Below are 23,279 nucleotides of genomic sequence, written 5' to 3'. Positions count from 1 at the left end.
CCCTCCCTCTTCACTCTCACACCCCTACACCCTCACATTTTACGTGACAGCGTTGCTTTAGTACCTTCAATAAAATAACCTCTGCCAGTGAAGCAAATACAAGCACCTTATGAGGTGTGACTAACTTTTGAGTGCAGCCCTTTTCCTTCGCTGCTGTTTATAGATGACATAGGAGCCCTTGCTGGCCCCAGCTCGCTTGACTGACTTAAAGCTGGTAGTGAGCAAGTGAAATAATAGAAACATGGCATTTGTTAGCTTTTTGATCCCCTGCTTTGTGATCGGCACTGATATCGCTTACTCTTGCCAGAATACTGATGATTTTGTGGGCGCTAGTTCTCCGGGGGACATTGTTATTGGAGGCTTGTTTGCAGTTCACAGTGAAATGCTGCGTCCAGAAGAATATCCCATCAAGCCAGTAATTCAGAATTGCGCTGGGTGAGTAATACTGGAAATTACATATACAACAAAGAAGAAATCACTGACATTGGGCATGTATGTCTTATATGAAGATTGATAAAATCTGTTGCTCTCGCATTTCTTAGTCTTTAAAAAGACATTGGACATCACATAAATTGTGTGTAACATACTACAGGATGACAAAGTATGGCAAAGTTACAGTAAAAAATATTGTGGCTGCCTGAGGGAGGCAATGAGTATTTGATCCTATTTCAATCTTTCTTTATATATAATCAAAAAGCCTTGGAGGTTTGTGCTGAACAGTCATTTAATTTAATAAATACTAATTTGTTGCTGTATGTCTGAAGTTCTCTGCCGTGCAGTTGTTCATTATTTGATACGAAGTTGAATCTAGATGACTCGAAAACAGGCAGAATGTTCCGTTTTGTGCTAACACAGTTCTGAGTGTTATAATATCTGCTGGGGATAAGGGGAATAGCTGTACTAACTTCAGCAGGTTTAGAGAGGATTTTAGGAACATTGATGCAACTGCTAGAAGACCTCAATCTCTGAAATATTTTCTTCTATTCTGAAATATTTAGTCTTTTCTCTGTTTCATGCTTTTGGTGAAAATAAATACATTTTTTTAAAAGTTTATTGGGCAAATGGAGTGAACTGGAACAGTCCCACTGACTTTGACAGATGCTTCCTGAAGATACAACTTGCAATTTTTTATGTACTAAGAAAATTCGGGGTTTGGTACCTGTTGTTTCATTTTTATTCAGGTATATTTTAAATTTTGTGTTTATTTTGCTTAATTTCCCACTTAGGTGAGACAAATGTATGATTTCTAATCTTTTGTACACCAGGCAAATCACACAAAACATACTATCCATAATTTCTTTTCAGTAGTTTTCAAGTTCTAAAGGATATGCTCAAAATAGGCTTTGCTTTGGCCTTGTTCCCAGCAATGTTTTCCTAAAGTAAAACTTCTGTGTTTCCTGACAGCTTCGAAATTCAAATTTTTCTTCAGACACTTGCAATGATACATGCTATTGAAACAATCAACAACTCAACGCTGTTATCTGGAGTTACTCTGGGCTACGAAATCTATGACACCTGTGCAGAAGTTACAAAAGCCATGGCGTCTGCCCTGAGGTTTCTGCCTAAGTTCAATTCTTCTGAGGATGTTGTAGAGTTCAAGTGTAACTACTCAGACTACGTCCCAAGAATTAAAGCAGTCACTGGAGCCAGCTACTCGGAGGAGTCGATGGCAGTTTCAAGGCTGTTGGCTTTGCAACTAATCCCACAGGTAGGTTTGAGGGAATTGTTTTGGACAGAGGGCCAGGTTTGCCATGCTCAGAATAAAGTTGTGGCTCTGATCGTAGGGATTGCAAAAGCCGCGTGTTTGCTACAGGGCAGGATTTGGCTCCACCTAAGGACATCAGGAGGGGTGGGATTCAGCTCTGAACGGAGGGCTTGATTCGCTTGCCTAAACAAAGGCAGTAAGGGCTATTTTATATGCCTGAGGCACATGCCTCCGAGGGCTATTTCAGGATGATTCTGGGCTCTTGTCAGCCTGGCAGGGCCATTAGCCAGTCCTGAGTGGCTGTGCCAGTTACTCCAGTGTACCTTGGGTGACACTCAGGCCTTTGTGCAGGCAACCAAGCTACACCCACCATGTCTAGTCTGGCTGGTGGTGAATATGACAATACCTAATGTCAAACTGGGGGCTGGGGGGGGAAGACCAAATCAGATTTGACCAGAAATTTGGAAATTCTCTCCTGCCTGAGAGAGGTTAGATTTTGGAATCTGTTATAACTATGTTCAAGGAAGTGAGGAATATTGCTCTAAAACACAGTTTTACTCCTGTTACTCGTCAAGCAGTTGTACAAAAGAGGGAATACAACTCTATAGCTCCGCACTGATCCTTCCCAAAACATTCTTCTCTATTTCTGACCTCTCCAGCACTGGTAAAGTCCCACACTTGCACTTAAGCCAGTGCTTACATTTCTACTTTCACCATTGTAAAAGAGTTGGAGTCAAGAATAGGACCAACAAGAAAAAAGGAGATCCACTTCCACACCATCCTGTGTTGCCAGTTGGGTTTGGCAATTTGACATAGATTACCTCACTGTAAAGTAGCAACATAGTACACAAACACGTGGAAAAGACATAAAGTCTGAACTAAACATAACTTCTAACTGAACCTTCTCCTCTGCAACAGTAGGAAGTAATTATGACCTCCAGCTCCACCACAGGAGCTATAGTAAGTATGACAATTAAAATGCCACACTTGAACATAATCAAAAGAAAAGTGATGAAACCAATCTGCATTGGGACATAGAAATGGGAACGGTGACCCAGCGGATTTTTCTCATTGATAGCATCTGTAATCTTCTGAAATCGCTAAGATTTGGTATCTCCTCCAGATAGGTGACTGTCATTTTGGTAACCTTAGGTTTATTTTTTAAGAACTGTCAAGCAATGTAGGACATATAAATATAGGGAAAAAAGCTCCTACAATCAAATAGAAAAGAATTAAAAATAGAGGGATTTAAACAACAATGCTATTTTTCTAGCTACATTCACAAGAAAAATGTAATAAATCTTTTATATGAAAGAATTACAGCATTCTGTAGTATTGGTTACCATTTGTTTTTCTGGGAAGTAGTTCTAACAAACTTAATGTTCCTTTTAAAATAGAGTCATTAAGTCTTGGAGAGAAAATATATATGTGGGTGAACCATACTAACATACTCAGTGATAGAAAAATACTGCAAGAGGTAAGGGTACTAGCAATTTGAACAATAACTAAAAAAATACTTAGTGCTTCCAATGTTTTAAATATTGTTTTGAATAGCATGTTGATGGTATCTGAACAGAGTAAAACAAAATCCTTATACCAGCATAATTGTCATATCCATTTTGAAAGGTCCTATTCTCTGCCTTCGCTGAAGTAATTATGTGGATGAGGATGAAAAAGGTGGAACTGGTACTGGGCATGAGTCTGCATCTGAATATCAGGGTGAGGGAACCTGCCCATTTGGCTGCACCTTGTTGATGCTCACTCGCAGGAGGAGGGAGCCTGGGTCAGGCTGCATGAAAGAGCAATCGTGGCAGCTTTGGATCTCTTGGTGTCCTTTGAAGGAGACTGCCTCCATAACTGAATTGTTCACTCTTCCTAGGTCAGTCCTGCATCATCAGCTGAAATCCTCAGTGACAAAATCCGGTTTCCTTCTTTCTTCAGGACTATCCCCAGTGATTTTCATCAGACAAAAGCAATGGCCCACTTGATCTGTGAGTCTGGGTGGAATTGGATTGGAGTAATAGCCACTGATGATGACAACGGGCGGTTTGCTCTGGAGAGCTTTGGAGTCCAGGCCATGGCAAACAACGTTTGCATAGCTTTTAAAGAAATGCTGCCCGCCTATCTCTATGACAACACCTTTCACACCAAAGTTGATCACGCAATTGAGAAGATTGTCAAGGAAACCAGAGTAAATGTTATTGTTGTCTTTATGAGACAGTTCCATGTGCTCAAACTATTTAAGAAGGCGATTGAGAGGAATGTAAAAAAAATCTGGATTGCAAGTGATAACTGGTCGGCTGCAGTCAAAATCAGTACAATTCCCAATATCAGACAGCTGGGAACCATTGTTGGATTTGGATTTAAAAGCGGAGATGTCTCCACATTCCAAAACTTCTTGAGAAACCTTCATGAAAAGCCCACCGACAACAACAAGTTTCTACGTGAATATATTATGCTTTTGTCAGTCTGTGCACACCTGGAATATCATGATTTTCAAATGTGCATTTCAAACCAGTCCCAGGATGATCTATTGGAAAATGTTGAGAATAAACATCAGATCTGGAGACATGATTTTTTGAATGCTAACGTTGAGTCAGGATTTATCCACAGTACTATACTTGCAGTCTATGCCATTGCTCACGCCATTAAAGGGCAATGCAAAGACAGAAACTGCAAGGATCCCTCTGCCTTCACTCCCTGGGAGGTATGTTGTTAATTCTTTCAGGTCTCATTCTCTCTGCACAATTTTCATCTCATGTTTGCTCCCACATTCCTGGATTTACTATCTTGGTCCTTTTACTAAATGACTTTTTATTCCTGTTCCTGCTTTTCTTCACCAACTGAAATCACGGAATGTGTGCTAGAGCAGCAGAATCTAACTGCTGCAGTGATGACAACTAGACTCCAGTTTTGTCTCCCTTTTTTTGGCCCAGGTAGATGCAGAGACTCCTGGTGCTAAGCCATGGCTGTGTTCTGCTGTAGATAGAGAATGACTATTGCATTTCACGTACAGATAGCTAACTGAGGGTGAATAACTGCATACCCACCATCTCCTCCTTCCACAGGTGCAGAAGGGATCTTTAGCTGCTGGGCTTCATTAGCTACCCTAACACTTCCCCCATCACTTCCAAGAGCACACAGAGTAGGCACCAGCTTGAATGAAGGCTCCAGTCTGTAGTCTCCTTGCTGGAACATCTTGCTAGCTACTCACATGGGATAGAATAAAAATGTATAGTCAATCTACAGTTGATTTATCAGCTACTCAGCTACTAATGGTTGGTCCTGTTGCTGCAAACCACTGTAATAATACACAGCAATGAGTGCTCTTTATAGATGGGGATGTTACAGAAGAGGAGCATTCACCAAAGAGTTTCAGTTTCCCTCTCTTTCTCTCTGAACATTGTTTTGTTTTGTCTGAATTCAGGTATTTTCCTCTATAATGAATTTTTACGGGAAAGTGAAAATGCAACAGACTATTCTTCTGTTTGATCTTGATTTATACTGAAGTGACTGGTAGGAAAATTAGACACAAACTTTAAGATGGTTGAGGTACTTGTTATCAAACTCTACTGCGTGGGAAGAAAAATCAGACAAGTAAACCTGACCTGACCTTTTACCCAAGAACCTGCTCGGGAGTATTCACTTTTACACACTTTTACTCAGAGGATTAAACAAAGTTCATTTAAAAGTCAAACAAGCACTGAAGCACTCTGACCTGCTCTGACCGTTTATCCTAGGTCAGGGCAGGTCAAACCAAGATACGGGATTTGAAAAAAATAAAACAACCAGTAACAACCAGATTCTTGCATGAATTTGTAAATGCAAACAGGACAAATTCAGGAATTCTCTACAGGGGATGTAACTTTATAGAGCTGCATTTACATCATTGTGAAGTTAAATCCCAAATCACCCAAATTAAAAGTCCTGTTACGATGCTAAGAACTCATGAAGAAAATTGAAAGAGATAGTTACTCCCCCTGTGCTCTTTTAATAATATATTTGCTCTACACTAAATTTAACCCTCCAGAAATGAGTATGTATAAAGCATAGGATGCAAATAATCCATACCACACATCTCCACATACAGAGAAAAGACAGTCATTAGTGCTACAGATCTTGCAAAAATAACCATCAATTAAATCAAAATGTTGCTAATTATTAGCCCCTTCTGTTTGAAGCTCCAAATGTATTCCCAGAAGCTCTATCGTTCCCATATTGTTAGAGAAATTGGAAAAAGTGTAGAAAAGAAAGCCTAAATGACTAGTCTGAGGATATAGAATACAAAATTTCTCGTTCAGACCCATATGAATATGCAACATCTAACTCAGATGAAATATTGGTTAGAAGCATACTTTGGTTCTTCATAAATTAGTAGAGATGCAATGAAAGTATATGAACTCTCAAAAAATGATGTTGTACATGAAAAAATGACGTTATGTACACCGAATATGTTATATACGTATATATGCCAGAGCAAATGGAAGTGCTATACATGTCAGTATGTTTTTTAAATACTAGAAATTTCACAAAAAGATCCATGTAAGAGTGTGCTTTTCAAGAGGCAGTTAAATTCAGCCTTTCACCAACACCTTGGCGTTTTTTCTTGTAATTAATCCCTATTGCCAAAAATTGTTAGGCCTGCAAAGGGATAAGGCCTCTACTTCAGTTACAAATCAGTGCAGCTAATGGAAGTCCTGTTACGGTCTCCCCAGGAACTGGGAGTGGTTTATATGTGCCTTAACCTGCCCTTTTCTAGATTCATGCAGAACTTTTCAATCTGGCTGTTTGTGATGAGGGAGAGAGAAATTTTACCTTATTGAACAGAATGGCTTGCAATATTAAACCAAACAGTTACCTTATCAAAGCCTGCTTGTTCTAGTAGTTCCTATGATTTATCAAATGTGGCCTTGCTGTTTATTGCCCTTGTGCCACTGATCACTTCACCTGAACAAACTGGCATTTATTGTTCATTTAGCAGTTGAGTCTCACCTTGCAATACACAATATCAGTCAACATCACCATTACAAAGATACCCTTTAATTTTAAGATTTCTTTTACTCCTAAAAAGCAACATTTCTTTTTAACTTGATATTATCATACAGATGTTAAACTATTGCATTTATCACACTGACATGATACTGATGTATGTTATTGGTCCTTATACTTATGTTCAGCTCCTTGAAGAACTTAAAAAAGTTACAGTCACTGATGATGATAAAGAAATCAAGTTTGACTCCAATGGAGATATGAGCACCAGTTACGATGTACTTCTTTGGGAAGAAATTGATGGCCACATGGAAATCACCACTATGGCAGAATATGACCCAGAGAAAGGTGACTTCATCTTTGAAGATGAGGGAAAAAAAAAACAATTTCTAGATTTAAAGGTAACTTTTAATTTGTTGACATAACATGTGAAATTTGCTTCATATGGTTTCTTCTCCCCTCAGTATAGTCCCGGTTTTGGCTGGGGCAGAGTTAATTTTCTTTCTAGCAGTTGGTATAGTGTTGTGTTTTGGATTTAGGATGAGAATAATGTGGATAACACACTGATATTTTGCTGGGCAATGTTTACACCAAGTCAAGGACTTTTCAGCTTCTCACACTACCCCACCAGCAAGAAGGCTGGGGGTGCACAAGAAGCTGGCAGGGGACACAGCCAGGACAGCTGACCCAAACTGGCCAAGGGATGTTCCATACCATATGATGTCATGCTCAGTGTATATACTGAGGGAACCTGGCTGGGATCAGGACCGCTGCTTGGGAACTAGCTGGGCATCAGTGGTCTGTGGGTAGTGAGCAATTGTATTGGGCATAACTTGTTTTGTTTATTATTGTTGTTGTTGTTGTTGTTGTTGTTATTATTGTTTTCTTTTTCTGTCATATTAAACTGTCTTTATCTCCACCCACGAGTTTTACCTTTTTCTTTTTTTTTCCTGATTCTCTCCACCATCCCACTGGGGTGGGGGAGCGAGCAAATGGCTGTGGTTGTTTTAGCTACTTGCCAGGTTAAATCACAACAAGTATTTACAACTGAAGCATGTGTCAGCTAGAAATTCCTCCTGTGGTTTCATGTTCCCCTTTTAGAGCAAAGAATCCTCTCCAGGTTTGTTCAACCACCTTCATGCACCCTGAGAAGCACATGAGCCTGTAGGCAGGCTCAGTGATTTGAAATTGAGCTATTTCTCCAGAATGCTCCTAGAAAGTTTCCTAAGATGAGTAAATCAGTCTGTCCTAAGGGTGCTATTCCACAATCTTGAAAAGGGGTTTTAAAATAAAAAATGACTGTGCATAAAAGCCCCCTCTCCTACACACCACCACCATTTATTTGGTACACAAATTTTCATATCTGTTGACTTTATTTTTTAAAAGAAAAAAAAAAGAAAAAAGTCTTGTTTATATGATTTTTTTGATTATTTACTCCTGTTAGAGCTGGGGTCAGCACAGCTACAGGAGTCTGAGGTATGTGGCACCACCTGGACTGGTGTAGTCAGGACTAGTGGGTGGCCTGGGCCAGTTCCAGCTGGATAATCTGTCATCTGTGCACAGGTGGAGGTCTTGGTTCATCGTGCAGCTCTGGGCTGCAAAGCATCCACCACTAATGGGATGGGGAGAGGCTGCTTAAAAGTGGGCTGAATTTGGGTCTCAGCGTGTGGACTCAGCTGGTAGAAAAGGCTGAGGACAGAAGAAAACCTCAAATCTTGCCCTTCTTTGTGGCACTGCCCAGGATGGCAAGGAAATGTCTCCACCTGTTTGTCAGCACCATCTTGGAGGGAGAAGAAATAGTGGTGTCCCTCAGGACTGCTTCTCCATTTTACAAAAAAGTTGTCTTTGGAAGGAGGACCTGAATTCAGACCTCAAGAGAAAGCCCTGATCACCCCCGCGGAGTGTTGTTTCACGATTCAGGGGTGAGCTGCCGAGGGTCAGGAATGTCAGAGCGGCCATCGCAGAGCACCTGCCGAGGTGTCTCCACCGAGCCCAGGTGTCTCCCCAGGGCTCAGAGCAGCCGAGCAGGGTTTCAGGATCTACCTTGTGAAGCAGCCCATTCGAATCCCCCATCAGGTGCTTCTGGGCTTTCTTTGGAGCTGATCCTCAGCAGTCTAAATTTCAGGTTCAAAGGTGGATGAGACACTTTGATCTGGATTTTAAAGGTATAGTCAGTTCCACTGATAAATAAATAAAATTATCAGCTAGATAATACCCATCCCATCACTTGTTGACCATGTGGAGAAAATACAAGAAATATGAAGCCTACAATGCCTTTTTTCAGCATCATTTTCAGATTCCCTTAAAATATGTTAGATACAAAAAGAGAATGCAAATTGCAGAATTACTGGAGGTTTATTTTAATGATTCTTAGTAATTAGTTGTGCCTGAGATGATTTTTTGTTTGTTTGTTTGTTTGTTTTCTGCATACTGCAGAAAGTTCAATCAACATGCTCCCAGCACTGCAGGCCAGGACAGATGAAAAAGGTTACAGAAAGTCCACACACATGCTGCTATGAGTGTGTTTACTGCCCAGAAAACCATTACAGCAATCAAACAGGTAAGGAATTGTGATCCAAATAAAGGTTTATTTAGACATCAATACAATTATTTTGTTTGGGTATAATGTGCCTTGGCAACCTTGGGTATAACTTTGGAATGGGATTAATGTATCTGTTTATGTTCAGTTTCCCAAATATGAGTGTTTGGCCTATAAAACTTGGTTTAAATGCTTTTTAGAAGACCAAACATAAAGCAATTAGATTTTCCAAGTGACTAGCATTATCTTTTGTTAGGATGGAAAGTCTATCATCTGATTTATTGGTGAGACTGATTCTCATTAAAATAGACCCTTGCTTCTCTGTCTTTCCACAGTACATCCAGTCCAATAAGGAAGAGATTTTTTTTACGATGAGGGTGGTGAGGCACTGGAACAGGTTGCCCAGAGAAGTTGTGGATGTTCCATCCCTGGAAGTGTTCAAGGCCAGGTTGGATGGAGCTTTGGGCAACCTGGTCTAGTGGAGGGTGTCCCTGCCCATGGCAGGGCATTGGAGTAGATGATCTTTGAAAGTCCCTTCCAGCCCAAACCATTCTGTGAGTCTACTAAGTTCAAGAGTTATGTATTTTGCTTACCAGCATATTCTTCATCTTACCAGGGAGTGCTGAGAAGTTTGATATAACTGTACAGTAATATTTTCTAGTATCAAATCTGACGTGTACTTTCATAGAATCATAGAATCACATCAGTCAGAATCAACACCTCCAAGTCCTTCTCCTCAGGGCGGCTCTCAATCCATTCTCCACCCAGCCTGTAGTTGTGCTTGGGTTATAGTTTACCACTGGTTCATTCGTAGGTTCGAGCAGAAATTTTTAAATAGGAAAATTAAATATGGAGGAGAGAGATGGAATTAAGAAAATCGTGGTACAATGTACTTTTAATATCCTGAGGGCAGAAGGAAATTAAATTTTATCTTTTTAATTCAAATAATTGTGATATTTCTCCATATCAGAGGAGACAGCAATTTTAAAGCAAAAGTAACCCTTCAAAGCATAATCTAAAGCAATATTTATTCTTGCTGTTGTATTTCAAAAGATCTCTATAAAGAGAAAGCTGGATCTTTTTTTCTTGTCCAAAGAGGTAAACAAAAGAAACATACTTCCAACTTCTGCAAGAGAATTGATTCACGCTCAAGTCATTGTTCAGGTTTCAGTTAAAGTTTGCCTGTCCAGAGCTCCGGCCAGGTCACATCTCGGGGGTCAGCGATGACCAAGGCAGTTTTAGGTCCCTGGCCATCCCCCGTGTCCCCCCTGCCCTGGCTGCAGGCAGCCGCAGTCCCAGGTGGCAGGCATCCCTCCCGGGCTGCTCCAGCCGCTGCCACCGCTGCCCTGCAGCTCCTCCGCCTGGATGGCGACAGCAGTAGTGGGAAGCAACCATCAGCCCTGTCTGTCCCTGAGCATCCCTTCCCACATTGCTCCTGTATCTCAAGCCTCGATAATCCATTTCCCACTTTATTTACTTCGGGTTTCTAAGTTATCTTGTTTGTTTTGTTTGTTTTTTTTTCCTGCTTTCAGATGTGGATTACTGCTACCGATGTAACAACAAAACCTACTGGGCTCCCGTCAACAGTACCACATGCTACAGAAAGACAATCCATTTCCTTGCCTGGACTGACTGGTTTGCTATTTTCCTCCTCCTCCTCTCTGCTTTTGGGGTCGTGTTGGTTTTGTCAATTAGTGTAATATTTACTAAAAACTTGAACACGCCGGTTGTAAAGGCATCTGGAGGTCTAACCGTCTGCTATATCATTCTCTTCAGCCACTTCTTAATCTTTTTAAGCACTGTCTTCTTCATAGATGAACCCACAGAATTCAAGTGTAAAACCAGGCAAGCCCTCTTTGGCATAAGTTTTGCGCTCTGCATTTCATGTATTTTAATAAAGTCACTAAAAATTTTACTAGCCTTCAGCTTTGATCCCAAGCTGCAGAATTTCCTGAAATGTGTATATAAACCTGTTCCCACTGTGGTCACCTGCACTGGAATTCAAGTTATCATTTGCACCTTCTGGCTAATATTTAGGACGCCTTTTGTAAAGCAAAATTTCTCAATCCCTAGAGCAATAATTCTGGAGTGCAATGAGGGCTCCATTGTGGCTTTTGGGATTATGTTGGGCTACATCGCTGCCCTAGCTTTCATTTGCTTTATATTTGCCTTTAAAGGTAGGAAGTTACCAGAGAACTACAACGAAGCTAAATTCATCACCTTTGGCATGCTAATTTACTTTATAGCATGGATCGTATTTATCCCTGTCTATGCAACTACATTTGGCAAATACCTGCCGGCAGTGGAAATCATCGTTGTGTTAATATCCAATTATGGAATCCTCTGCTGCACTTTTCTTCCAAAGTGCTACATCATCATTTACAAGCAAGAAACAAACACAAAATCTGCCTTTCTCAAAATGATTTACACATATTCCTCCAAGAGCGCAGGCAGCGTTGCTGTTAGTCAGATTTCTCTGGATTCAAAGTCTTCCAGTTCCCGAGCTGCCATCTCAGACTCGTGTAAATCTGAGAAAAACTCTGTGAATGGAAACTGCCATTTCCAGGTGCCTGGGCAGAGACTAATAAAAGGGAAAGTTCTTCCTAAAAATACTGCAAGGACTCTGGCAAGGAAAAGACTCTCCAGCATATGACTGAGCAGCGTTAAAGCACTAGAAGATGAAAAGCCATCTTTGGGAGCCATTCCTCTTTCAGGTCTCTCTCCTTTTGGCATCCCCAAGGAGAGCAGGCCACACAAAATGCCTTCTCCTCCAGTACTTACTTAGGCAGTTATCCATCACCAGATTTCCAAGGCTCTTCTTGCTCACGGAGTCCATCCCCCGCTCCTGCGGGCACCACGAGGTGCAGTCCCCTACAGCAGCTCCCTTCCGTCCCCGGCCCACTCATGTAGACCTGCAGGAACATCATCCACAATCTCAATTCCCTGAGTGACGCAGAAGCATCAGGAAATTATTTCTCACAGACATGTAGGTGGGAACATATGGATTTACCTCACTTTTTTTGCGTCTTTGATGCTCAATTGTTTAAGAAGCTCTTCTTCTCACCTGGCTCTGTTTTACAGATCAAACAGAACCCTCTCCCAGTCTTTGTTTGCTAGGACAAACAAGCCCAGTCCTTTAGTCTCCACTTTTAAGATAGGCTTTCCATTCTCCTGAACATCCAAAAGTAACCCTTTTCACCTGGTATCGTGAATCTTTTTTTTTTTTTTTTTCCTCCCCCAAATTGCACACCTTATTCCAGACAAGTGCTGCAGTAACTTTTAAAGTTCCTTGTATTTCCCTGGATGGTAATGAACTAGAGACAGGTCTATTTAAAAATTTAAGAATTTCTCAGGAGCTCTGTAGTTATATGTATGTCCATCTACTTTTTTCCCCCCATACTCAGAGGAAATAATACACTAATTCACCTCATGCACTTCCTCTGATGTGTAAGGAAAGAGGACCCACCTGTCCCCATGTGTCCTCTCAGTTGAGGATGTAATGTCAAAACTTATAAAATTCATTGTTTCCTCTCATTAGCATAAATAATCTAATGACAAAGATTGGCATGAGCGCATCCTGGGAATTTTAGCTTTTTTGATACATATTTTAAAAATCTGATTTTCAACAAGAAGATGACAATGCACCATTCCAATATGTTGAAATGGCACAAGATTGAACTGATATGAGCTGCGCTGGATGAGTCTCTGCTCTGTAGCTCCATCAGTACAGCTGTGCTTTCCCTTCTGTACAAGAGGCAAAAGGCACAGTCAGAGAAGGAGGAATTTTTCTGTCAGGACAATGATACCACAGAACTTTTTCAAGCTCTAAACAGCAGAGCTATGTTGCCAATCCAGGACCATGAAAAATACTGTTCATAAAGCCCAGGCCATAGAAACTTTGCTATGACAACTTCTGTGCCATGTTACTGTGAAATAATACTAAATTCCTTGAGTTTTGTTCATGTGTCTGTCTAGATCTGGAATAACTGGATGTTGTGACAGGCCAAAATAAAGTTCAGTAGATTTGGTGTTACACAGGTGCATTGTATTATTGTTATGTACAATATGTCTATTTTTCTATCATATCTATGTTGTAACCCTTATCCGTATGATTTTTCTATGCATATTTTGTTAAATACAGCTATAAATCACATTTCAACAATGGACACGGAATGAAATTACTGTGACATGTAGAGTATATATGTGATATATATCTGTGAAGGCGTTTTTAAAGTAATTTGAATGGCAAGGGTGCAATTTACATACATATTTGAGTAATTATGTTAAGTTCTGTAGCTGGTTGGAAGAATGAAGGTTTACGCACATATATTTATATGATGGATGCTGTTCATACATCAGTTGTTGCAAATCCTGTTCTGAATAGGAAGTTATGTATGACAAGGTTAAAATTCCTGCAATTTGACTGCCAATGCAGCAAGAAGTGTCTCCCTAAAAGAGAGGAGCAAAGCTTACATTGCACAATGACTGTCGGCATTCAGCTGGTTAGAAAAGTTAATTTGGCTTAGACATTGTACCTGTATTTATTGTTTTCAAAAGTGTTGAGTATATCATGTCTTGAAGATACATGAAAGGGAATAATTAAAGCCATATTGTTATTTAAAATTGAGTTTGCTTACTTCGTTTCCTTACCTCTCCCCATAAACTTCGGTTTGGCCCTGACCAGCAGCAATACACACACCTGTGCAGTGCTTCCGCTGTAGAGCTCAGTCTGCTCCTTAGAAACGTCCTTAAGGTAGAAAGCCAAGTATGGCTACACGTCCCTAGAGAACAACGGGGAAAGTGCCTTGAGGAACAGGGTGTGGTGACAGCAATGTGAAGGTCTCTACGGAGGTATCTTTAAGGAAAGGTATCACAGATGGCAGAATTTCAAAGGAGTCCTACATGCTACGTCTGCCTCTCCAGCTACTCAGATCTCCTGTGCAAAGCACAGTCAACGGTGGAGCTGAGAGGATGCAACAGATTTGCTAGCTAGACTTGGCAGAAAAAAGAGATGCTATACCAAGCTGCGTTACACATGTTTTTAAATGCTTTGTCTGCAAGAAGCAAGTGAACATGTGCAGGTAGAACACAATGTAGGATTTTGCTACCCTATACAGAGTGTAAAAAAACCTGAAAATAGGGGTTCCTGATGCTAAAGGGAGCATTTGCACACATCCCCCTGCCCAGAACAGTATTCCAGCAATCTGTTACCAAGCATGGGGACATTAAATGAACCTGAAACAGATTTTCATCCCTAGAGCACAGAACAGGAATCACCTTCCTGAGTCATAGCAAAGTCTCGGCACGGCCCCCCTGGAGCCATGGCCCATAGGTCAGACCGTGCGGGGCTGAAGGGTTTGGCTCTTTTTTCTGGCTCAGAGCATGCTCTGCTCCCTTACTTGGGGAAAATCCCAACGCCACTTCCCAAAATGCTAACATCCGTATGTGCCCACCTGCAGGTTTTCCATCTCCGAGAGCAATAGAGAGGACACATGCCCCCAGATAGTGCCGTCCGCAGAGGAGTCAAGTGTGAAAATGCCATTTGTTGACATCATTGGGAGGCTGCTCTGGATGTAACCACTGTTTAACCTTTTGGGGGTTTATGTCATTCATTGTTAATAATGCTAAATGATGCGTTCTGAAGCCACTATGTACACGGTGTACAGCAACTTTAGGGAGAATGAAGACTGTGAAGGCCACTAAGTTTTTCAAGTCCTCTCCTCCAGGGCATAATTCCCTCAGGACTTCAGCAGCTCTAGCTGTGCAGATGCCTTTAGAGCAGCATAATCTTTAGAGCAGTTCTTTGGCGAGTGCTGGGAACCATTTACACGAGCTCCAGGCTTCCTCCCAGCTTTGCTGATGGTGGTTGGAACTACAATGACTCTAAATGCGTGGGCTACCAGCACGACTGGCAACTAACAGCCGTGTTTGGGATGCTGCTCGTAAAGTACGATGCTGAGCAACTCTTCCCAGCGCTGCGTCTCCAGGGACAAGGAGCACTGCTTGACACTGCACCGCTCTCTTTGAGCAGGAAGGCAGCAAAGGGGCTGCTGGCAGACTATAACCCCAGAATCACCTTCTATTTCTATTGAAAGCTATTCTTCATCTCCCCAACAATGTTCTGAAATAGGGCAGAGCTGCGGGGGAGGGGGGGGGGTGTCTGTGTGTGCAGAGAGGAGCATTCTCTTCCTTTTTGCTATTTTTAGAAGGACATGAGAAAGCCGGTGTGGAGTTTTGATTCAGGCAGTTGGGTTCTTCTGTTTAGAGAATGGCTCATTTGCAAACAGAATTTTTTTTTTTCTGAAATGGAATGTGGGAAGATTGATTATTTTTTTAACTTTTTTTTTAAGTTGGTATGAGTTAAATGGATTGGAATGGCTTCGATGTTTTACCAATAATAAGGACATTTTGTTACTTCAGTGAACTTGGAATAACTGTACATGTGTGAATAAGAAACATTAATGTGGGATTACTTACTGAAAAGAAAATACTTTTTTTAATCTCTTTCCAGAATAAAATGTTGCCCAAATAGCATTTTAAAAAACCTTTTAATATCGAGGATGCTGGGACTCACTTTGGTGACAAATTTCTGATTTCCTCTGCTCAAATATTTGCTTTCAGAAGAAGCCACTTCTGGCTCCGCTCCTGAAAATGGATAACTGGCTACGAATGGTTCAAGACTCCTCATTCGTGCTGTCACGTTGTGCACAGGGCTTCAGCTGCTGCCGGGCAGTCATCCATCCCAGGGGAGCGGGGCTTCCTCCGTTCATCCGCAGGCATTCTGGCGTTGGTTGACAGATGTAAAATCCTCCACTGCGCAGTGCGTCGGACACACTTCTGTTGAGACACTGTGTTACGCTGGCACTGGTATCGTGCTGGCACAGGCTGTTGCTTACTAAATATGTTTTCTGTGCAGACTTTTCTGAGTTATTTTTTTCAAGGATATGTTTCTACTGATGATTTTTTTTAATAAAGGTTTATTCTGTCCAAGACGTGAAAGGAAAAAAATAAGGGGTTTCAACTGAAGTAAACAGAAAAGAGTGTTGATGAGAATTGGTAAGTTCGAACCTCCTGGAAGTGGTAAAATGACAGTAACACTGATGCGGGCAGGTCTGTGTGCGGGACCCGAGTCCACCTTGCGCTGAGTCGTGAAGCTGAACAGCGGCGGCTGTTTCTTTAACCGAGTTTTGACTTAACGTTGAAGCGTCCGTGCGGGCGATGCAGCACGTCGGAGCGTTAGCTGAGCAGGATGGCTTCTCAGGAGCACCGACCCCCCCCTCGCCGGGGGCCGCCCCGCCTCGCCTCGCCTCCGGGCGGTGGCTGGAGGGGTCCGCGGGGCGGGGCGGGGGCAGGCGGGGCCGGACCGGCACCGGGACCGGGGCTGGGAGCGGGGCGGCTCCCGCCGAGGCAGAGGGTCCCGCCGCTCCGCGCTGCCCCCCGCCGCCCTGGCCATGCTGCCGGCGCGCCTCCGCCCGGGGCGGCTCCTGTCCGCCGCACCGCTCCGCCTGCCCGCGCCGCGGGGAGCCGCCGGCGGGGACCCCGCCCGGAGCCCGGGCATCACCCGCGGTAAGGGGTGCGGGGCCGCGGAGGGGGCTGGCACCGCGGCGCCGGCAGCGCCTCGGGACTGACAGGGAGGTTTGGCGGGCGGAGCGGGGCTGGGGCTGCCCGCCGGTGGGGCCCGCAGCGCGGCCCGCGGGTGGCACCGCGGCTGGAGTGGTCCCAGGCGTTCTCCTGCTGGCTCGGGTACCCGCAGGCTGCGGGGAGGTCGAACCAGACCCGCAGAGACTCCCATTGCATGCGGGGCTGTTCAGGAGACCGCCTGGAGATAACTCCGCGTAGGGCAGACCTGAATTTGAATCCCTGAGTGACTCTTCCAACGAGCAGGATGGGCAGGGGTTTTCCCCCTCCACCCTTACTACCACCCATCGTTAGCTCTTAGTGCATGGCTTGACAAAGTGTTTTTTCCCTAATCTTTAAGCTGAGCAGGCTCACAAGGTGGTTGCAAGTTACAAACCTTCGAAGTTTGACAAAAAGATCCTCCTCTGGACTGGACGTTTCAAGACCGAAGAAGAGATTCCTCTGAGAATCCCGTAAGTGCGCTGCTCTTGTCTGAGGGGAACATGGAGCTGAAGGGAAAGTGGTGGCCTGATTATGATCTAAAGCTTTTCCACAGACTTTGAACTGGTCAGTTTTTCAACACTGAAAACTTGGAAACAAATTAGAGGGCAAAAGAATTTCCTGTCCTGGTTAGAGGTTAAGATGAAAAAATGTTCCTTACTGGGGTCCCCAGAGCCTGGGATTAAGAACTGGATCCATCTGAGTAGATAGCTTCGGTTACATTTATGTACTGGCTTGTTTATTTTGCTTATTCCTAATGTGCAATCAGAGAAGGATGTTATTGGTAAACAATATTTTCCATTTATAACTCTCATAAACAGTTCTAAGGGAGCTGACTGTCACCGAATGATTACGTCCAACCAATTATGATTTATTATAGAATTTAAGGAAAAATAGACAAGGACGTTATGAGAGAAACATCCCTCACCAAGGAAGACCAAGTATTTAACATAGCCTTAACCCCCCATTCTTGATGACCCACTGGACTAGATGATCTTTGAAGGTCCCTTCCCACCCAAACCCCACTGATTCAGTGGTTCTCTGACTTGCTGAAAGTTAGCAACCCCCGAAGGAGTTGGTCACTGAACACATGAAACCCCTCTAATGCCAGTTACTGCCTTTTTCTTAGGATGTTCGATAGTGTGTTAGATGTCTCTCTCCAGGTCACTATGTTTTATCATCACAGTATGTCCTTGTCTGAAGTGCTACATTGAGCGTAAGCAGTGTACAGGGCTGCGTCAAGCAACAGCTACATCCTCTACCTGTTCCTGTTGGTTCCTGACAGTTTCACTTGCATTTGCTGAGCTGGATGGTGGCTTTCTAAGGGCTCCCACCTCTCTTGCGCTGTGTTAGTCCCACCATCTTTCCCTAGAGAAAGGTTCAGACAGGTCTCAGAAGCTCTGAAAGCTATTCAAGTCATGGGGAGGTGTTTATAAAGACACTCGCGTTCGCCAGTCCGCACGCACGCACACAGATTGCTTGTTTCTGTGTAGCAGTTGGCCTGCCAAGTGCGTGTCACCATTTTGTGCTTTCTGGGAGAGCAAAGTCTTTTTAGAACTGTAAGATCATAGATAGTGATACACTAGAAGTAGTTAATTGTGAGGCATTGAAGCTGAACTGTGTCACTGCTTTCACTATTAAAAAAAAAGAATTGCAAGATATTGTTCCCTGTGAACACAGTCTAGCTGCTGAAGATAGTTTGTACTAAGGGTCAAATCTGCAGTTGTTGGGTTGTTGTGATTTGTTGTTGGTTTTGGTTTGGGTTTTTTTTGAACAGCTGTTATTGACTTCAGCAGAGGTTTACCCAGAGTCTTGATTAAGGACTGAGTAGCAAAGACCCTAATGTGCAATTAGGGAAGAACATAATCAGGCCTGTTTTCCTTAAAGCAGAGGCAGAAAGCAGGGAGAAAGTGAAAATCTGCTTCAGAAGAGTTTCAATTAGTGCATTGTGAAATATGATTAGGCTAACAAGCCAGACTAATAACATTTATGGTTTTGCTTTTGTTGCTACAAATGGATTAGTGGATTAATGATTTTACATGCTAGTCTGATGTGCGGTTTGTTTCAAAGATGACGTATACCATTGCACAAAACAAAAGCAGCTGCTTAGAACTGCAGGCATCGTCAGTCATCTGCAAGAAACGTGGCACGTACAACACGTGCGTGTGCGCGCGTTGGTGGGGATGGGGGTGATATGGCACAGCCGCTCGTCAGACTCGCCCTCTTCTGTTGCACTGAGCTTTCAAGAGAAGCTCTCCAGCCCTCAGGCTTGGTACACGCTTCCCTGGGCAGAACTTCCACTGTGAACGCTCCAGCTCTGCCCCATTCCACCACTCATCCTCTTTGAAGTAAAGGTAAAGGCGTTTTGGGGGAAAGAGATAATTACAAGGGCTTTGTTCACAACATAAAATCAATTCTTTATGCATCTATCCTTTTTACATATATATGTATAAACCCATAATTATATATTATTTATATTCTATGTCTTATGAATACATATATTTATACATATAAAGCGTTCCCATGTGATTTATGAAAGGAAAATAGTGTACAGCCAGCATTATAATGAACATCCTAAAACCAGTACTCCCAAGTATAATGTCTGACTCAGGAAAATGCCTTAGCTGAAGGTTTTGAGACCATTTTTGCAATGGGGAGATTTCCTGTGCTCCTGGTTCTTGGAAGTACGCAGCCTCAGAGCAGAGCTGAGCCAACGGAGCTGCTGGGCCGTACAATGCCTCTCTCGCAGCAACCACCGCCAAACGCGGGGCAGAAGTTTCATTGCTTTTGCCTTTGATGACCAGCAAAAATAATCCCATAGATTGTTCTTGTTTAGGCGTGTGTTCCTGTAATAGTTGCTAAGGCTGGCATCAGCCGCCCACTTGAAATAAAGCTGCTGCTTTTCTAAAGAACTAAAACCTCCTAACTCGTAGCAGTACAAACTCTGCTTTAATCTCCTCCCCCCGAGGGTAAAGTCCCTAGCCTATAGTATACAGGATGCCATCTAAACAGGGTAGATATGACAGTAATTAATTTGTAAAGTTCATTTTGAATAAAAGGAATGTGTGCTCATCACATCCAGTTGACACAACATACACTTCTCCATCTGTTTAAAATAAATAAACACCCTTCGATTTCATTACATTTAAAGAGATTTCTGGTGTATTTACCCCAATTATTAAAGTGCAAATATTTATTGCATGAACTTTTTTTTTCCCCCAACTTAAAAAAAAAAAAAATCACCTTAAATTCATTAAATGTTACTTTTCATTGGAAATGGTTTAGGGTCAGAAAATGCAAAGTTCTTGGGTGGTACAGAAAGCAGTCATGGCAAGCTGAAGGTGATTGTTTTAGGTGCTAATTCTATTTTTATTTTTCAATGGTGATGTTACATTTGTGATGCTTTGAAGAAAAGATACTTCACAGCTTTGTAATGATTCACTAACTTTAATTGCAGGCCAGAGATGCTAGACAGGGCAAGAAACAAAGCTCGAGTTAAAGCTTGTTACATCATGATTGGACTCTCGATTGTTGCCTGTTTTGCAGTGATTGCCTCAGCTAAAAAGGTGAGTACAGCCCTAGCTGGCATGTAGCACGCTTACAAATGTAGTTCTGTGCAAAGCAGACAAACCTGAGCAGGCAGCGGCAGCTTACACCTACCCGAGTTTTAGCTAACCTCTGTCCCCATCACCCTGACACCAAAGTAGTTGTTGGCTGTTCCAGAGCTCAGGTAGGTTTCCCCGAGGAGCATCGTTACTCCTACTATGCTACTCTGAAGTAGATGCTTTACTCCCACAGGCTGCTGCACGTCACGAGTCCTTAACAAGCTGGAACTTGGCAAAGAAGGCCAAGTGGCGCAAAGAGGCTGCGCTAGCAGCGGAGTCGAAGACAAAGTAACTTCGTATGAAATGCCCAGTGCCCTTGGAGGAGAAAAATTAGCAGTTCCTGAGAGCAATTAGTGAATTTCACCAGTAAATGGTTAACTGTAGTATTGCAGAGACTGGAGCCAACTAGGGTAGTTGCACAACCACAGAAAGAAATAGAAGGTCTTTTTTATTAGAGAGATACTCAATGCACTTGTTGCATATACTTCAAATTAGTTAGACTGTTTTTTTGCACATGATTAAAACCAGTAACTAATTTCAAAGGAGATGAGGTGGTTTCCTAAGAACATCAGGTATGGGGCAGCCAAGTCTCCACTATCTTAAAACCTTTCTTTCAGGCTTGAGCTCTGTTACACAGATAGAAGTTCCCTACAGGAAAACTAGAAGTTTTCAACAAAAGGTTAAATACAGCAAAGACCAAGCAGTAGCGAAGTGACAGTACAAAAACTGCAAAACCAAGGAGACTTACGCAATTCACTTTTGTAATTCTAGTTAAAGAACAAGCTGTACTCAGCCAGAATATCACAAATCTTAAACTCTGAGGTTTGGAGAAGCGAGGGGAGGGGAAATGGCCCGATAATCCCACCAACTCTCAAGTCCTTACAACCTTCACGAGAACTCCCATCGCAGTGGCCAGTCCTGCTGGCAGAGACAGGACTGCAGTTATCGTACAAGTATATGCTTGGTTAGATGTGTACAAAACGTATTTAAACCCCGAAAGTTCTCCAGTAACAGTGCATGTTTTTACAGTGCACATATCATCGAGTTTGAATTCATTTGCCTCGATGCTGTATTCAAAATGGCATTTGTGTTTTCTAGTTTAAGAAGCCACACTTAGTGAACCACTAAATAAATACAATAAACATCTGTAAAATAGGTTTTATTGGTTTCTGTATGGTATTTGGAGATTTAACATTCCATAATATTGCATACTACTCATAGGTGTTCTGTTACAGTAACGGGCCTTTGGCCTGGATTTAAAGATGCACTATTACTACCTGAAGTCAGTATAGGTATTTTAGTTTGCACACGTTATATGAAGATATTGTGCCAGAAGTAACTGAAATTTCTCAATCTGGATTTCAGTGAACTCTTGAGGTCACAGTTAAACTTCACATACCAATTGGCAGACCCATTACAAAAATCCTCAGTTGTACAATTTAATAAATTTTAAACAGCTGAGATCTAACCATTTAGGAAAGACAATAGTGCATCTTTTCTATTTTTTTCTTTTTAAAAGACAGACCCGACAATAAATATTTTCCAGTTGCAAACTTGTTCTACAGCTAACTTATTTCTGTGCCAATATTATTACTATTTTTGATTGCTACTAGCAACAGTGTTTAAAGCAAATACTATAAAATTAAAAAGCTGTATGAACCAGTCCTCAGACAAAAGTGCAACGATGAAAAAATTAGATATGATTCAGTGTATCAAGAGTAGGGAACTAAAAAAAAAATAAAATCTTATGCTTTGCATAGTTGCATAGATTAGCTAGTTAGTATTCACATTTAAGCAGAACAAATGGTACCCTTTTTAATTAAAGCCAAAACCATAAAACCCAAACCCTTGTATTTTTAAACAGATTTAGTAATGGATGGGGCACTTGAGAGTCCATATAGAATACCAAACTTTATTTTCTTCTCTCAGTTATTTTTTTTTGTCCACACTGGTTTCATAATGTTTAGAGAACATCATTATATCCATGCCCCTACCTGCAAATGACTATACCAGAGCTGACCTTAAGTCATCACCTCTAGTTTTATATTGTTCATTTATGTGCTTTTAAGAAAGTGTGATGTAAAGCCAGTGATAAAATAGGAGAGGCCATCCTGTACATTTATCCTCTAAAGAAAAATTTTCATTAAAAATTTTTAACAATTTTAGGGTAAACCAAATGTTGAGTTTAAATAATGATTTTCATTAGCCAAAGTCCATCAATTTTAGTTCCCTTTTAAACTGTTACATTTAAATGTATCAGAGGCATGAAATATAGTTAATCTAAATGCATAAAGTGCAGTCACTAACCGTTCACACATACAGAACAATATATCCACAAAACTGAAGGCATTCTTTCAAAACAAATATAATACTTTAAATGTCCCCTCTTCTCTTTATTTTCAAGTGTTTTAATCAAGATTTTTATAGTTCAGATTTGGTTTGAATTCGAGAGGCTTACAAATGCAGTTTTTACAGGGTTCTCCAAATAAAAAGCAGGCACAGCTGGTTATGGTATCAAAACAAGGTTGTTAGAAACAATGGAATACCCTGTTACCTGAATAATTTTCATACACTAGAAGAACATTGAAATTCAGCATTTACTAGTAATGCTGGTAGATTCCATGATTGTTACCCTGTACTTTGAACAGATGGGGGGGCACAGGAGAAGGAAGGTCGGTATTTGAAAACCTAAAACTATGAGAGTAAAAAGGGCACAAATACAATCATCTAACATTATATGAAAATTTGGCAGCTTTACTCAATAATATCACACTATTCAAAACTGTTGTATGCTGTACAAATCTAGGTTTAAAGTGTCATTTGC

The 23,279-nt window shown here is 41.8% G+C and overlaps 2 protein-coding genes across 2 annotated transcripts; both read left to right on the top strand.

The window, feature by feature from the left end:
- Positions 1-212: 212 nt before the first annotated feature.
- On the top strand, positions 213-13,856 carry GPRC6A (G protein-coupled receptor class C group 6 member A). The gene is made up of 6 exons (XM_010312805.2): positions 213-435; positions 1,405-1,708; positions 3,585-4,412; positions 6,883-7,095; positions 9,131-9,254; positions 10,766-13,856. The coding sequence occupies exons 1-6, from the start codon at positions 242-244 to the stop codon at positions 11,884-11,886; spliced, it is 2,784 nt and encodes a 927-aa protein (XP_010311107.1). The 5' UTR covers positions 213-241; the 3' UTR covers positions 11,887-13,856.
- Positions 13,857-16,568: 2,712 nt separating this feature from the next.
- Positions 16,569-23,179, top strand: FAM162B (family with sequence similarity 162 member B). The gene is made up of 4 exons (XM_075747950.1): positions 16,569-16,799; positions 17,212-17,323; positions 20,308-20,416; positions 20,649-23,179. The coding sequence occupies exons 1-4, from the start codon at positions 16,685-16,687 to the stop codon at positions 20,745-20,747; spliced, it is 435 nt and encodes a 144-aa protein (XP_075604065.1). The 5' UTR covers positions 16,569-16,684; the 3' UTR covers positions 20,748-23,179.
- Positions 23,180-23,279: the final 100 nt, after the last annotated feature.

The sequence above is a fragment of the Balearica regulorum genome, chromosome 3 (assembly GCF_011004875.1).
Source record: "Balearica regulorum gibbericeps isolate bBalReg1 chromosome 3, bBalReg1.pri, whole genome shotgun sequence".
Taxonomy (NCBI): Eukaryota; Metazoa; Chordata; class Aves; order Gruiformes; family Gruidae; genus Balearica; species Balearica regulorum.
Note: the sequence above shows the minus strand (reverse complement) of the source record. Positions and strands in the feature narration are given on the sequence as shown.